The sequence below is a fragment of the Manis pentadactyla genome, chromosome 15 (genome assembly GCF_030020395.1).
Source record: "Manis pentadactyla isolate mManPen7 chromosome 15, mManPen7.hap1, whole genome shotgun sequence".
NCBI classification, from domain to species: Eukaryota; Metazoa; Chordata; class Mammalia; order Pholidota; family Manidae; genus Manis; species Manis pentadactyla.
Window position 1 is genome coordinate 46802358 of NC_080033.1, and position 15771 is coordinate 46818128.

Here is a 15771-nt window from a genome sequence, read left to right on the forward strand (position 1 = left end):
TGTTAGTGGTCCTTGTGCTGCAGCACTTATCACACCCTTCACTGCAACTGCGCATTATGATCTGTCCTCCCTACTCACACTGTAAGGACATCAGCAAGAACAGAACTAAACTGAACACTGCTTTTACAGAGTACAAGGATGCTTTTAGTAAATCCTCCTGGAAGCCCAAAATGTGCCCACTACTATAATTCTCACTTTATAGACAAGGAAAGGGAAGCTCAGGAGGGCAGTAACTTGCCTATGGCCACACAGCCCAGGGGGATGGAATCAGAATCCCACCCAGGCTGTGGGGCTGTAAGGCCTGTTCCAGGAGAGCAGGGGCCCAGTCTTTTTTGCCCACCATGCAGTCTGCAGTGCCCAGCAGAAAGCCTGGCATGACCTAAGTCCACCCCTGATGCCCCTCCCACTGCAACAAAATTATTTACGGGCTCAAGGGCTGGTCTGTATGACCCTGGGCAGGTCAGAGCCCTCATTTGTTGTGAACATGCGCCTCTCTGAGAGGGGCAACAATAAAGATGTTACAAGGCTTTCACTGGAACGGGGTGAGGCCATGGATGTGAACGTGCCTTGTTAAACGGTGGAGTCACTCACAATGGATAAAGGGAAGACCCTATCACTCATTGTCCACACGCCTGTGCACACCCCCAGCTCAGGTGACCTGGGTGGGGGGCTGCAGCATGGCTTCTTTGAGACCAGAGGGAGCCCCACGGAGGCATGGGGGTTGTGGGGTTTCATTTGGCTGAGGGAACTGGGGAGCTGTGAGGCACACGCATTGCCAGTGGTCTGCAGGCTTTTCAGGGACCTCCAAGATGAAGCCTAGGCTCTGACAACAGAATTACTAGCTCCCACAGATAAAAAAAGGAAACTGAAAAAATAAAATAAAATGAATGAACATATAATTATTAGCATATTCAAATTCCATTAAGGATCTATTCATAATCCATGAAAACTTTGTTGCATTTAGAAACTATGCACAGATAAGAATCTTCCATTTTGCAAGGATTACTGAGCATATCCCATCATGGCCAAGAAAGCAGAAACAATGCTAAATTAAATGCATCATTGTAGCCAAACAATTTCAGAAGTGAAGTATAACATCTAAACATTTACAAATTCTATATATATGCCTACATGTATATATATGGGAAGAGAGGAGGAAAGGAGAGACAGGGAGTCGTCCTTCTCTCCTGATTTCAATTGTACTTCCCTCTCCAATGGGGATGTGTTTCAAGGTGATGAAGGGAGGTGGGGCAGGGCACCCAGAAGACAAGCCCCTCCATTTCCAGAGCTCCCCTGACAGCCCAGCCCCGCTAGGCTCCTCTCACTGAAATGGTGGAGCTGCAGCCAAGAGAGGCCCCCGTGCTTGGGGCCGCAGGGACACAGGATGTGGCGGGGCCCAGCGGTGTGGCGGGGGGAGCTGGTGGCTTGGCACCGTTCTTACCCAGCATGCCTTGGGAGTGCCAGGTGTACTCGTACCAGGTCTTGACCCGGTTCTGCACGGACCTAGGGATCTTGTAGAAGTTCATGTACTTCACTGTGCTGTCCATGCAGCTGCGGTAGTAGGACTGTCCGGCGGTGGCGGCCCCTACCACATCTCTCATCTGGGGGCAAAAGGGGGAGAGTCAAGGGTCAGAGTAGAGCCATTAAATGGGCTTTGGGGGCATATGTCATGGGCACCCTTTGTCCATACACAGAGAAGGTGTTGCTGATGGGGAACGTTTGCCTTCAGCATGGACTGGGGCAGGAGGGAGGCTGGTGGCCCTTCCAGTGGTCTCAGGTTCCTGAGGCCACACAACGAGTAACTGCCTTGCTGGGCTGGACTGATTCTGGTACAATATGGCCTCTTGGTGCCAGAGGCCGCTTGGACCCATCTGGGGCAATATGAGCCTGGTGTATTTCTCCTTGGGGCGGGGCCCTTCAGAGGTAGTTCTGAGGACCACTGATTGTCCCCTCTTGCTCTGACAAGAATATAAGATGTGCCCCCAGCATATTAGAAGCCCACAGGGGTTTCTCTCCAAAGGAACAGCCCAAATTCCCAGCCCTGGCAGAAAGCCATTCAGCCCAGCTTTCCAAGATATCCCAAAGGGATCGACATTTCGAAGGGAAGCAACCTCACAGCGGGAATGGGCCCCAGACCACCAGCCCCTCCACCCAGCAGGTCCCAGTGCTCCAGGCTCCTGAGTCTAGGTCTAGGCCTCTTTCCAGGCCTTAATCCAAAAGGAATGGGCACAGATGCCAACATTTCTGGCAGCAGTGGGAGGGAGCAGGGCCCTGCAGGGGTGGATAAGAAGCCAGACAAGCAACCCAGCTACCTGTCCAATCATCACGGAGAAAGCGAAGACACCTGTGAAATAGTTCAGCAGCTGGAAGACAATTTCAAAGAGTGTCTGGGGGTCGGGCAGCCCACCAATGGTGATGAGTGTCTTCACAGCCCAGTAGTAACAGCGAACATAACTAGGGAGAGAAGAGAAGGGGCCTCAGTCATCGCAGGCCCCAGCCAGCCAGCCCTGGGTGGCCTGGCTCTGATAGATGTGCGCTGTGCAAAAAAGAAAACCCTTTACAGCTCATAAGTGCAAGGAAACCTACCTCTTGCACCCATAGGGCACTCTGACCCCTCAGAGACATATTGTCATCCCCATGTACAGGTGTAGAAACTGAGGCTCTGGAAGATTGCTAGGAAGAGTTGGCAGGAGGACAGACCAGGGTCTTCCGACTCCTAATTCCTGGGCTCTCTCAGTTTCCCTCAGTCTCACGTGGATATCATGGAGAGCAAGAGCAACATCAGAGTTGGAAGATATCTTGAGGACCACCTTTTCTGATCTTCCTCTTTGCCCATTACTTTCCAGATAGTGATAATAAGGCCCCCAAAGGATAGGAAACACCCGTAGCCACCAGCTGCCAAGTGCCAGAGCTGAGATTAGAATCCAGGGGGTCATCTGCTTCTCTGGGCTATCCCCCTATCATTGGTAACCCTTGACACAGGAGTGTGAATGATTGAGAAGGAAGGTATGGGTGATGAGGTCCTACTGAGTGGTAAAAGTCACAGGAAATGCCCTAAGCTTGTCTCATTATCACAAAGAAGCAAGAATCCCTCATACACTTGTTCACACCTTCAGGCTGCGCTCCCAGGGGTCAGCAAAGAGTGAGGTCAAGACAGAGCAATCCCAGACAGCTTTCCTATGCCTTCCTGTCCTCTTACTGATGTGGTACACAGGAGCCACATTAGTCTTCTGATGCATCCACACTTTCAGGGTCCCTGCTTAGCAGTGAAATCAAGAACAAAGCTGGTTGGCCAATGATCCTGTCTGAGAATGACCCCTAACTGGTTCTCCCCTCTCAGAGCCTTCCCTGTCACTGGTGCCTGCCAAGGGCCTTGAATGGGGGAGCAGTAGACTCCCCTGTGTCCTCAAGAAGCTCACCAACTAGAAGGGATAGGCAAGTAAACATGCAGTGAGCAATGGGGCAGGGCTCTGGGCTGCCCTGCACCTCATTACCACCTCATGCATGGAAATCTCAGGACAACAGGCCTGCCCTTTAAGCCCCCGCCATACCGGTTATAACCACTAGAGGGCGCACAAAGCAGAAAGCGGGGCTAAGCTGGGCGCTATCTAGGAGCTGGGTGCTGTCTAGGAGCTGGGTGTGGGTTGTGGGTGCTGCACAAAGGGGACAGGAGATACGTCCGCAAACCTCTGGCTTTCCCCCAATCCTTTCTTGGTTGGCGAAATGGTCCGTTGGGATGGCGCATCTTAGGGGCCTCCCTGAAGTCCTTGTGTCTTCCCTGGTACTGGGTCTGTGGGGATCCTGCATACCCGAGGCTGAGCAGAAGCAGAGCAGGATGAGGGACCCAGATATGTGGAAACTTGGGTCCTCAAGCGCCTGGCCCACAGCAGGCATTCAACAAATGGTTACTATTTTTAAAGTAATCATTATCCATGATATTGGACTTTTGGAGGAATCCTCCTTTACATTTGTGCTTTTTACATATATTGAGATTCTTTGCACAACTGCATTTGGAAAACAGTAGTAATGATGGGCCGAGAAAGTGTGCCCCTCCACTGCTGAGCAGCAAGAGCTCCCGAGGGCCCTGCAGGAGGAAGTCCCAGACAGCCATTCCTGTCCTCCAATCCTCCACCTGCCATTCCCTCCCAGACCTGTCCGCCATGGTGTGCCAGGCCCAGCCCCAGGATGCAGGTTCTCGGCTTCTTGGGGCACATTCCCCTTTGAGGATTTAAGGAAAGTTAGGAATCTTTCCTTAGAAAAGCCAGCATGTCCTCAAAATTTAGCTCCAATTTCTAGGGTGAATTGTGACTTCCTTAAATCTCTGGATCCCAGGTGAGGGACCCTTTTCCTGGCATGCTGGTTTCCCCACAAGAAGCTCAGTAGCTAGGAAGTGGGGTCATTGACGCATGCCTGGAATGTAATGCTGCCCCCATTTTGTAGATAAGAACTTTGAGTATCAGAAAAGGTAAAGGCGAGAGGGGTCGGAAGATGGCGGCGTGAGTAGAGCAGCGGAAATCTCCTCCCAAAACAACATATATCTATGAAAATATAACAAAGACAACCCTTCCTAGAATAAAGACCAGAGGACACAGGACAATATCCAGACCACATCCACACCTGAGAGAACCCAGTGCCTCGCGAAGGGGGTAAGATACAAGCCCCGGCCCCGCGGGAGCCGAGCGCCCCTCCCCCCAGCTCCCGGCGGGAGAAGAGCAGGCAGAGCGGGAGGGAGACGGAGCCCAGGGCTGCCGAGCACCCAGCCCCAGCCATCCGGGCCAGAGTGCAGGGCCCTCGATTCTGGGAAAACAGGGCAGCAAGAACAGTGAGCAGGCACTGGAGGCTGGGCGACAGAGGACATAAGAAAAGCGCGCGACCATTTTTTTTTTTTTGCTTTTTTGCTGCTTTGTTTTGGCGAGCGCTTTTTGGAAGTCTTAAAGGGACAGGGACCCCAATATTAGGGAAACAGGGCAGAAAGACCGGTGAGCAGAAGCCTGAGGCTGGCACCGGAGAATAAAGAAAAACGAACGACCACCTTTATTTTTAATTAAAAAAATTTTTTTTTCTTGTTTTTTTTTGTGGTCGTTGTTTTGTTTTGGCGGGTGCTTTTTGGAAGTCTTAAAGGGGCAGGGCGGGTCACTTAATCCAGAGGTAGGGAATCCGGGATCTCTGGGCACCCTAACCCCTGGGCTGCAGGGAGCAGGGAGGCCCCTTACGGAGATAAATAGCCTCCCAGCAGCTCCTGCTCCAACGCGACTCCACCACTTTGGAGTAGCTGCCCGAGCCAGGCCACGCCCACAGCAACAGCGGAGATTAACTCCATAGCAGCCGGGCAGGAAGCAGAAACCCTGTCTGCGCGCAGCTGCGCAGCACAAGCCACTAGAGGCCGCTGTTCTCCCAGGAGAGGAGGGCCACAAACCAACAAGAAAGGAAGTCCTTCCAGCCGTCACTCGTCCCAGTTCTGCAGACTATTCCTATCACCATGAAAAGGCAAAGCTACAGGCAGACAAAGATCACAGAGACAACACCAGAGAAGGAGACAGACCTAACCAGTCTTCCTGACAAAGAATTCAAAATAAGAATCATAAACATGCTGACAGAGATGCAGAGAAATACGCAAGAGAAATGGGATGAAGTCCGGAAAGAGATCACAGATGCCAGAAAGGAGATCGCAGAAATGAAACAAACTCTGGAAGGGTTTATAAGCAGAATGGATAGAATGCAAGAGGCCATTGATGGAATTGAAATCAGAGAACAGGAACGCATAGAAGCTGACGTAGAGAGAGACAAAAGGATCTCCAGGAATGAAACAATATTAAGAGAACTGTGTGACCAATCTAAAAGGAGCAATATCCGTATTATAGGGGTCCCAGAAGAAGAAGAGAGAGGCAAAGAGATGGAAAGTATCTTAGAAGAAATAATTGCTGAAAACTTCCCCACACTGGGGGAGGAAGTAATCAAACAGACCACGGAAATACACAGAACCCCCAACAGAAAGGATCCAAGAAGGGCAACACCAAGACACATAATAATTAAAATGGCAAAGATCAAGGACAAGGAAAGAGTGTTAAAGGCAGCTAGAGAGAAAAAGGTCACCTATAAAGGGAAACCCATCAGGCTAACGTCAGATTTCTCAACAGAAACCCTACAGGCCAGAAGAGAATGGCATGATATATTTAATACAATGAAACAGAAGGGCCTTGAACCAAGGATACTGTATCCAGCACGACTATCATTCAAATATGACGGTGGGATTAAACAATTCCCAGACAAACAAAAGCTGAGGGAATTTGCTTTCCACAAACCACCTCTACAGAACATCTTACAGGGACTGCTCTAGATGGGAGCACTCCTAGAAAGAGCACAGCACAAAACACCCAACATATGAAGAATCGAGGAGGAGGAACAAGAAGGGAGAGAAGAAAAGAATCTCCAGACAGTGTATATAACAGCTCAATAAGCGAGCTAAGTTAGGCAGTAAGATACTAAAGAGGCTAACCCTGAACCTTTGGTAACCACGAATTTAAAGTCTGCAATGGCAATAAGTACATATCTTTCAATAGTCACCCTAAATGTTAATGGGTTGAATGCACCAATCAAAAGACACAGAGTAACAGAATGGATAAAAAAGCAAGACCCATCTATATGCTGCTTACAAGAAACTCACCTCAAACCCAAAGACAGGTACAGACTAAAAGTCAAGGGATGGAAAAACATATTTCAAGCAAACAACAGTGAGAAGAAAGCAGGGGTTGCAGTACTAATATCAGACAAAATAGACTTCAAAACAAAGAAAGTAACAAGAGATAAAGAAGGACACTACATAATGATAAAGGGCTCAGTCAAACAAGAGGATATAACCATTCTAAATATATATGCACCCAACACAGGAGCACCAGCATATGTGAAACAAATACTAACAGAACTAAAGGGGGATATAGACTGCAATGCATTCATTCTAGGAGACTTCAACACACCACTCACCCCAAAGGATAGATCCACTGGGCAGAAAATAAGTAAGGACACGGAAGCACTGAACAACACAGTAGAGCAGATGGACCTAATAGACATCTATAGAACTCTACATCCAAAAGCAGCGGGTTATACATTCTTCTCAAGTGCACATGGAACATTCTCCAGAATAGACCACATACTAGGCCACAAAAAGAGCCTCAGAAAATTCCAAAAGATTGAAATCCTACCAACCAACTTTTCAGACCACAAAGGCATAAAACTAGAAATAAACTGTACAAAGAAAGCAAAGAGGCTCACAAACACATGGAGGCTAAACAACACGCTCCTAAATAATCAATGGATCAATGACCAAATCAAAATGGAGATCCAGCAATATATGGAAACAAATGACAACAACAACACTAAGCCCCAACTTCTGTGGGACACAGCAAAAGCAGTCTTAAGAGGAAAGTATATAGCAATCCAAGCATATTTAAAAAAGGAAGAGCAATCCCAAATGAATGGTCTAATGTCACAATTATCGAAATTGGAAAAAGAAGAACAGATGAGGCCTAAGGTCAGCAGAAGGAGGGACATAATAAAGATCAGAGAAGAAATAAATAAAATTGAGAAGAATAAAACAATAGCAAAAATCAATGAAACCAAGAGCTGGTTCTTCGAGAAAATAAACAAAATAGATAAGCCTCTAGCCAGACTTATTAAGAAGAAAAGAGAATCAACACAAATCAACAGTATCAGAAACGAGAAAGGAAAAATCACAACGGACCCCACGGAAATGCAAAGAATTATTGGAGAATACTATGAAAACCTATATGCTAACAAGCTGGGAAACCTAGGAGAAATGGACAACTTCCTAGAAAAATATAACCTTCCAAGATTGACCCAGGAAGAAACAGAAAATCTAAACAGACCAATTACCAGCAACGAAATTGAAGAGGTAATCAAAAAACTACCAAAGAACAAAACCCCCGGGCCAGATGGATTTACCTCGGAATTTTATCAGACATACAGGGAAGACATAATACCCATTCTCCTTAAAGTTTTCCAAAAAATAGAGGAGGAGGGGATACTCCCAAACTCATTCTATGAAGCTAACATAACCCTAATACCCAAACCAGGCAAAGACCCCACCAAAAAAGAAAACTACAGACCAATATCCCTGATGAACGTAGATGCAAAAATACTCAACAAAATATTAGCAAACCGAATTCAAAAATACATCAAAAGGATCATACACCATGACCAAGTGGGATTCATTCCAGGGATGCAAGGATGGTACAACATTCGAAAGTCCATCAACATCATCCACCACATCAACAAAAAGAAAGACAAAAACCACATGATCATCTCCATAGATGCTGAAAAAGCATTTGACAAAGTTCAACATCCATTCATGTTAAAAACTCTCAGCAAAATGGGAATAGAGGGCAAGTACCTCAACATAATAAAGGCCATCTATGATAAACCCACAGCCAACATTATATTGAACAGCGAGAAGCTGAAAGCATTTCCTCTGAGATCGGGAACTAGACAGGGATGCCCACTCTCTCCACTGTTATTTAACATAGTACTGGAGGTCCTAGCCACGGCAATCAGACAAAATAAAGAAATACAAGGAATCCAGATTGGTAAAGAAGAAGTTAAACTGTCACTATTTGCAGATGACATGATACTGTACATAAAAAACCCTAAAGACTCCACCCCAAAACTACTAGAACTGATATCGGAATACAGCAAAGTTGCAGGATACAAAATCAACACACAGAAATCTGTGGCTTTCCTATATACTAACAATGAACCAACAGAAAGAGAAATCAGGAAAACAACTCCATTCACAATTGCATCAAAAAAAATAAAATACCTAGGAATAAACCTAACCAAAGAAGTGAAAGACTTATACTCTGAAAACTACAAGTCACTCTTAAGAGAAATTAAAGGGGACACTAACAGATGGAAACTCATCCCATGCTCGTGGCTAGGAAGAATTAATATCGTCAAAATGGCCATCCTGCCCAAAGCAATATACAGATTTGATGCAATCCCTATGAAACTACCAGCAACATTCTTCAATGAACTGGAACAAATAATTCAAAAATTCATATGGAAACACCAAAGACCCCGAATAGCCAAAGCAATCCTGAGAAAGAAGAATAAAGTAGGGGGGATCTCACTCCCCAACTTCAAGCTCTACTATAAAGCCATAGTAATCAAGACAATTTGGTACTGGCACAAGAACAGAGCCACAGACCAATGGAACAGACTAGAGAATCCAGACATTAACCCAGACATATATGGTCAATTAATATTTGATAAAGGAGCCATGGACATACAATGGCGAAATGACAGTCTCTTCAACAGGTGGTGCTGGCAAAACTGGACAGCTACATGTAGGAGAATGAAACTGGACCATTGTCTAACCCCATATACAAAAGTAAACTCAAAATGGATCAAAGACCTGAATATAAGCCATGAAACCATTAAACTCTTGGAAGAAAACATAGGCGAAAACCTCTTAGACATAAACATGAGTGACCTCTTCTTGAACATATCTCCCCGGGCAAGGAAAACAACAGCAAAAATGAGTAAGTGGGACTATATTAAGCTGAAAAGCTTCTGTACAGCAAAAGACACCATCAATAGAACAAGAAGGATCCCTACAGTATGGGAGAATATATTTGAAAATGACACATCCGATAAAGGCTTGACGTCCAGAATATATAAGGAGCTCTCACGCCTCAACAAACAAAAAACAAATAACCCAATTAAAAAATGGGCAGAGGAACTGAACAGACAGTTCTCCAAAAAGGAAATACAGATGGCCAACAGACACATGAAAAGATGCTCCACATCGCTAATTATCAGAGAAATGCAAATTAAAACTACAATGAGGTATCACCTCACACCAGTAAGGATGGCTGCCATCCAAAAGACAAACAACAACAAATGTTGGCGAGGCTGTGGAGAAAGGGGAACCCTCCTACACTGCTGGTGGGAATGTAAGTTAGTTCAACCATTGTGGAAAGCAGTATGGAGGTACATCAAAATGCTCAAAACAGACTTACCATTTGACCCAGGAATTCCACTCCTAGGAATTTACCCTAAGAATGCAGCAATCAAGTTTGAGAAAGACAGATGCACCCCTATGTTTATTGCAGCACTATTTACAATAGCCAAGAATTGGAAGCAACCTAAATGTCCATCAATAGATGAATGGATAAAGAAGATGTGGTACATATACACAATGGAATACTACTCAGCTATAAGAAAAGGGCAAATCCAATCATTTGCAGCAACATGGATGGAGCTGGAGGGTATTATGCTCAGTGAAACAAGCCAAGCGGAGAAAGAGAAATACCAAATGATTTCACTTATCTGTGAAATATAAGAACAAAGGAAAAACTGAAGGAACAAAACAGCAGCAGAATCACAGAACTCAAGAATGGACTAACAGGTACCAAAGGGAAAGGGACTGGGGAGGATGGGTGGGTAGGGAGGGATAAGGGGGGGAGAAGTAGGGGGGTATTAAGATTAACATGCATGGGGGGGTAGGAGAAAAGGGAGGGCTGTACAACACAGAGAAGGCAAGTAGTGATTCTACAACATTTTGCTATGCTGATGGACAGTGACTGTAAAGGGGTTTATAGGGGACACCTGGTACAGGGGAGAGCCTAGTAAACATAATATTCGTCATGTAAGTGTAGATTAGTGATAGCAAAAAAAAAAAAAAAAAAAGGGCAGTTCCTGTGTGGTAACCTCCAACGAGTTCTACACAAGGGTATAAAGGGCATATAAAAGTGTAGGCAAAGGGTCTGTTTGTGTTTATACAGAGGATCAAAGCCTAATTGGGCTACCCCGAAAATGAACTAAGATACGATATGAAAAAGAACTTCCAACATCTGCACTCTCGGGAAGACTCATGCCAGAAGATGATCATCAAAAAACCCCAACAAAGATCCACGCACTGCTACAGCTGTAGATGCACTCATCCCACCAGTTCCTGGACTTGCCATGGGAATGAGGAAGGAGATATCTAAGCTGGCCTGTGCATACAGTAAAACAACAAAATTGGACTGGATCTATACTGTTGGAACTCAACCAAGAATTTGGAGAAGTGCAAATTGTAGCGCTCCAAAGTCTTACAACTACAAACTATTTATTGTTAAAAGAACATATGGCATGTGAACAGTCCCCAGGAATGGGTTGTTTTAATTTGTCTGATTTCTCTCAGACTGTTCAAGTTCATTTGGACAATATCCACCATATCATAGATAAGTTTTCACAAATGCCTAAGGTGCCTAACTGGTTTTCTTGGTTTCACTGCAGATGGCTGGTAATTACAGGTATGCTTTGGTTATGTAACTATACTCCTATTATGTTAATGTGTGTGTGCAATTTAAGTAGTAGCTTAAAACCTATACATGCTGAAGTTACTCTACAAGAAGATATATCAAAGAAATAATCAATCTTCCCATGTTTTCTTCCACCTGCTACTTCTATAGGTTTTCTTCTTCCTTCCTAATTACAACCCTCAAATAGAATTCGTGCCTCATATCAAATTTACCGAGTATCATAATTCTTCCAAGTGGTAAAGACACCTCAAGACAAATGCTGGGCATAGAAGCCACAGGGCATAAATATGCAAAGAAGTAAAAAGCTAACTTTTTCAAACAATAAGGCTTCTCTCTCACTTACCAACTTCACATTTCCCTGTATGGCCCCGGAAGATGACTGGTTAGCCAGAGACGGGTAAGATTCCTCAAGGGAGGAACAACCTAAGACAGGCACAGTCGCAGGGGGGCCATCAGGTGAGAAATTGGGGGTCAACAGAGGTGAGGCTTAGAACCTCACCCCCCCGCTCTGAGAGAAATCTTCTGCATACGTGGATGTTTTATTGCCCTTGTCTAGCTTGGATTAACACATAGTCTATAGGCACACACCTGATCATCTACATGTGCTCTCTTACAACACTAAACTATGTTTTCTACCTTTATCTTGTATCTACCTACCACTTCAGCATTTTATTAAAAATCATAATAATAAAGAGAGAAATGTGGTATCCACATATAAATGAAGTATAAAAACCAAATGAGTATTCATATTTGAACTGACTGTTTATAGTTCATAATGCATGAGCAAAACCGAAAGTTTCTGTGATGACTGCCCTTGTACTGTTCACTATGTAACTTATTCATTATGTAAGAATTTGTTCTCCATGTAAAAACTTGTTTGTTATGCCTCAGAAGATTGGAGACTGACAAAAATTAGGCTTGGGGTGGAATAATGATTGTGCATTGAGCATTGACTCCCCTATACAGAATTTTATTGTCGTTAACAACCATTTGATCAATAAATATGAGAGATGCCCTCACAAAAAAAAAAAAAAAAAAAAAAAGGGACAGACTTCCAATGGTAAAATAAATTAGTAACCGGGATGTAATGTATAGCATAGGGAATATAGTCAAGATATTGTAACAGCTTGGTAGGGTGATAGCTGGAACCTAGAATTATGTATATAAATGTTCTACCACTGTGTTGTACACTTGAAACTCATGTAATGTAATACTGTATGTCAACTACCCTTCAATAAAAAATAATTATTAAAAAAAAAAAAAGAAAAGGTAAAGGCCTTATCCAAGGCCACAAAGCAAGATTTAATGAATAGCTTCTGTCCTTCTCTTTGCTTAGAAGGGGACTTTTTGTCGTCTCTCTGCCCCCTTGTGAGGGGAGGACGGATGAATGAATGGTCTAGTTATGGGCCTGGGAGCAGGGCTGTAGAGAGGTCTGGCTGAGGGAACAGGGAGTGGGTCCACTGGGGCTTTGGGGTGTCAAGCCCTGACCTATCTCTACATGCTTTACCCCTCAGCACATGCCAGGCCTCTCCTCCTGCCTGCCCGGGCTGCTCTGGACACCGAGACATATCTATACAGGTGTGGTTCTCCTCAGGCCACAGGCCTATTGCAGAAGGTGGCTGACAGTGATGGCCACTGTGGCCCACACTGTGTCCCCAAAGGGGACATTCTGGACAAACAACCATGCTACAAAGAAGCCACACTGGACATGACCTCCTGTTCCAGTGCCAACTGGAAGCAAGTGCATGAAGGAGGTCAGTGTCGACAGCAGGACTAGTGAGTGGTCACCATCCATCACGAGGCAGGGCTCCCCTGAGGTGACTGAATGACTCCTGGACTCCTCCTCCACCTCTTCACCGCCGCCGACCGAGCGCCCCCTGTGGTCTGGCAGTGGGCTAGCGACTCAGCTACATGGCAGATGCCTCACACTTACACCTTTTCAAGCTGTGGGTGAAGAGTCCCGTTTTGCAGGTCAGGAAACTGGGGCCCAAAGAAGAGACGTGGGCTGTCCACTGCCAGCAGGTGGCGGCTCTAGGAGTCATAGCCTGTGCTTTGACTCTCCAGACTCATCCCCAATCTTGACCCCACATTCTTCGCACCTCCTTCCGGCACTGTCCACCCTCCCCCTATTCACAAAACCCTCTGTCTTGGCCTTTTTGTTGCTCTAAGAGGCAAGCGAGGGTCCTCCTAACTGGTTTCTCTGCTTCCTGCCTGTCCTCCCAGTCCACCCTCCCACCAGCCATCACCAAGAATCATCTTTCCAAGGTCCCCCTTGGTCGAGTCATTCTCCTTAAAAGGCTTTCAAAGCCGAGGGGTGAGGGTGTAAATGGAGTAGTTTTTGATAACCAGCCGAGCCTTAAAAATGAGACGGAACATAAGAACTCTGTACTTTCTGAGTGACTTTTCTATAAACCTAAAACCATGCTAGAAAAAATATCATCTGTTAATTAAAATAATAATAATTTTTTAAACCTTAAAAATGTTCATACCCTTGGCCCTGCCATCCCCCTTTAGGAATTTATTATGAGGAACAATCAGACCAGATAGTGAAGATTCACATACAAAGATGTTCACTGCAGCATCATGTATCCTAGTGCAAACCTGGAAACACCGTAAGTGGCCACGGATAAGGAAATGGCTACATAAATGGTGGCCTGTCTGTATGGCAGGGTATCAACATCGAGGTTTTAAAAAAAGTTTATTATGGGAAGACTATGAGCAATATTATTCTATATCCCTTTGGTGACACGTTTGTTCACATTTTCACATTTCTAAGATTGAGATGTTACCTTCCAATCTGTGGGTACACCTCATATAATACTTCTTTTTTATGTCCAAAAAGCTGTATTGGCCCAATAGTGTGTCATATAATTAACTGCATCTTGGAATCAGAGAAATATGGCAGAGAAGAGCATGTTGCTGATCTTTCTTTTATAATCAGGATATATATATATATATATATATATATACCCACATATATGTATATATGTATGTACACAGATATATGTATGACAAAGAACAGCAAAAAAGAATCCTTTGCTGCTTCCCTATTGCCTAGAGCCCTGCTTGCCAATAAAAATATGATGAGATCCATAGATGTAATTTAAAATTTTCTAGTAGCTATATTTTTGAAAAGTAAAAAGGAACAGGTAAAATTTCAATGTATTTTAGTTAACCCAACGTTATCAAAATTAACGTCATTTCAACTTGTCCTCAATACTTAAAAAATTAGTAATGAGATAATTAACATGCTTTCTTATGTCTTCTGAACACCTCCAGCCCATCTCAGTGTTTTGAGTACTGGTAGCCAGGGGTGGGGATGCTGTCCGACATGGCAGCTCTAGGCGGTGAGGTTCCAGCTCCTCGGGTGGAAAGGCTGCTTGGCAACCTGGCCCCGCATGCCTTTCTGGATACTTCCACACACCCATCCCCTCCAGCCACGCAGGGCCCTCCCAGCTCCTTGATGTAACTGTTGAGAGGATTAAGTGAGTGACAACATAAAGTGCTTAGAACAGGGCTGATGCATAATAAGTGTTCTCTCTCCAACGCTTGCTGCTTTTCTATTATTATCATTGTTGCCGTCACTACCACCACCAGCAGCAGCAGCAGCACCATCATTTGAGCGTGTCCCACATGTATGGCATCTCTCTGGGTTGGCAAGTAGGTTTCATTTGTTTGCCGGCCCCTCCATGACTGGTGATTGCCAGGCAGCTGTGCTGAGAAGTATGCTCCGGCCCCTTTCCCACCCAGCCGTGCCCGTGGTGCACAGGAGCGCACGCACATGGCCAGTGAGTTTGCCAACTCTACTAGACTTTGGGAGGCTGGAAGGATCTTTCTAGCAGGTCTTGTTCAAGTCTGTACCCATTCTACCTGGCACATGGCAGGTGCCCAGGAAATGTTAGCCTAGTGAGGACATGGAGACATGCCCGCCAGCCTTACCATGTCAGTGATTCCTTGGGAGCAAGGTGGCCTCGGCAGCATGGCTGCAAGGGGATGTCTTTCCAGGAGGGTTTGAACCCTTGAATTATGGTCCCAGGAGGAAGACTGTGGCTCACCTGTTTCCCACGCCATCATAAACCCAGTGAGTGGAGCCGATGCCCTGATAGGCTGACGCCCAGTAATACAGACATGAGTTCAAATGTAAACTGTAGAGCAAGTAGGCTGTGGTCCTGATAACCCTGCATAAGAAAGAAAAGCATGAATACAGCTGCAGAAAGGGTGACTATGACATCTTGCCTCAGGGGTGGGGACTACAGGGAATAAGCCAGTCTTAACCCCCTGATGCCCACCCATTAGAGCTTCATGGCCCTGCCCAGCTGCCTGGCAGGATGGACACCTGGCCAATGGGAACCAGTCTGTGGCTGGGTGGTGGCATTCGAATGGAAAGTTGTCAAGAGCAGAAGCTGGAATTGGCCCAGAGCTACGTGGGCAGACAGTTCTGGGGCAGCAG

General features: G+C 45.4%; 1 protein-coding gene across 1 annotated transcript in view; it reads right to left on the reverse strand.

The window, feature by feature from the left end:
• Positions 1–15771, reverse strand: part of CNGB1 (cyclic nucleotide gated channel subunit beta 1) — a 68876-nt gene that overhangs the window by 14694 nt on the left and 38411 nt on the right. The window contains exons 24-26 of the mRNA XM_057492889.1: positions 15377–15499; positions 2313–2454; positions 1442–1601 (exon numbers count right to left, since the gene is read on the reverse strand). Coding sequence (XP_057348872.1) covers positions 1442–1601; positions 2313–2454; positions 15377–15499 — 425 coding nt within the window. The remainder of the gene's footprint in view (positions 1–1441; positions 1602–2312; positions 2455–15376; positions 15500–15771) is intronic.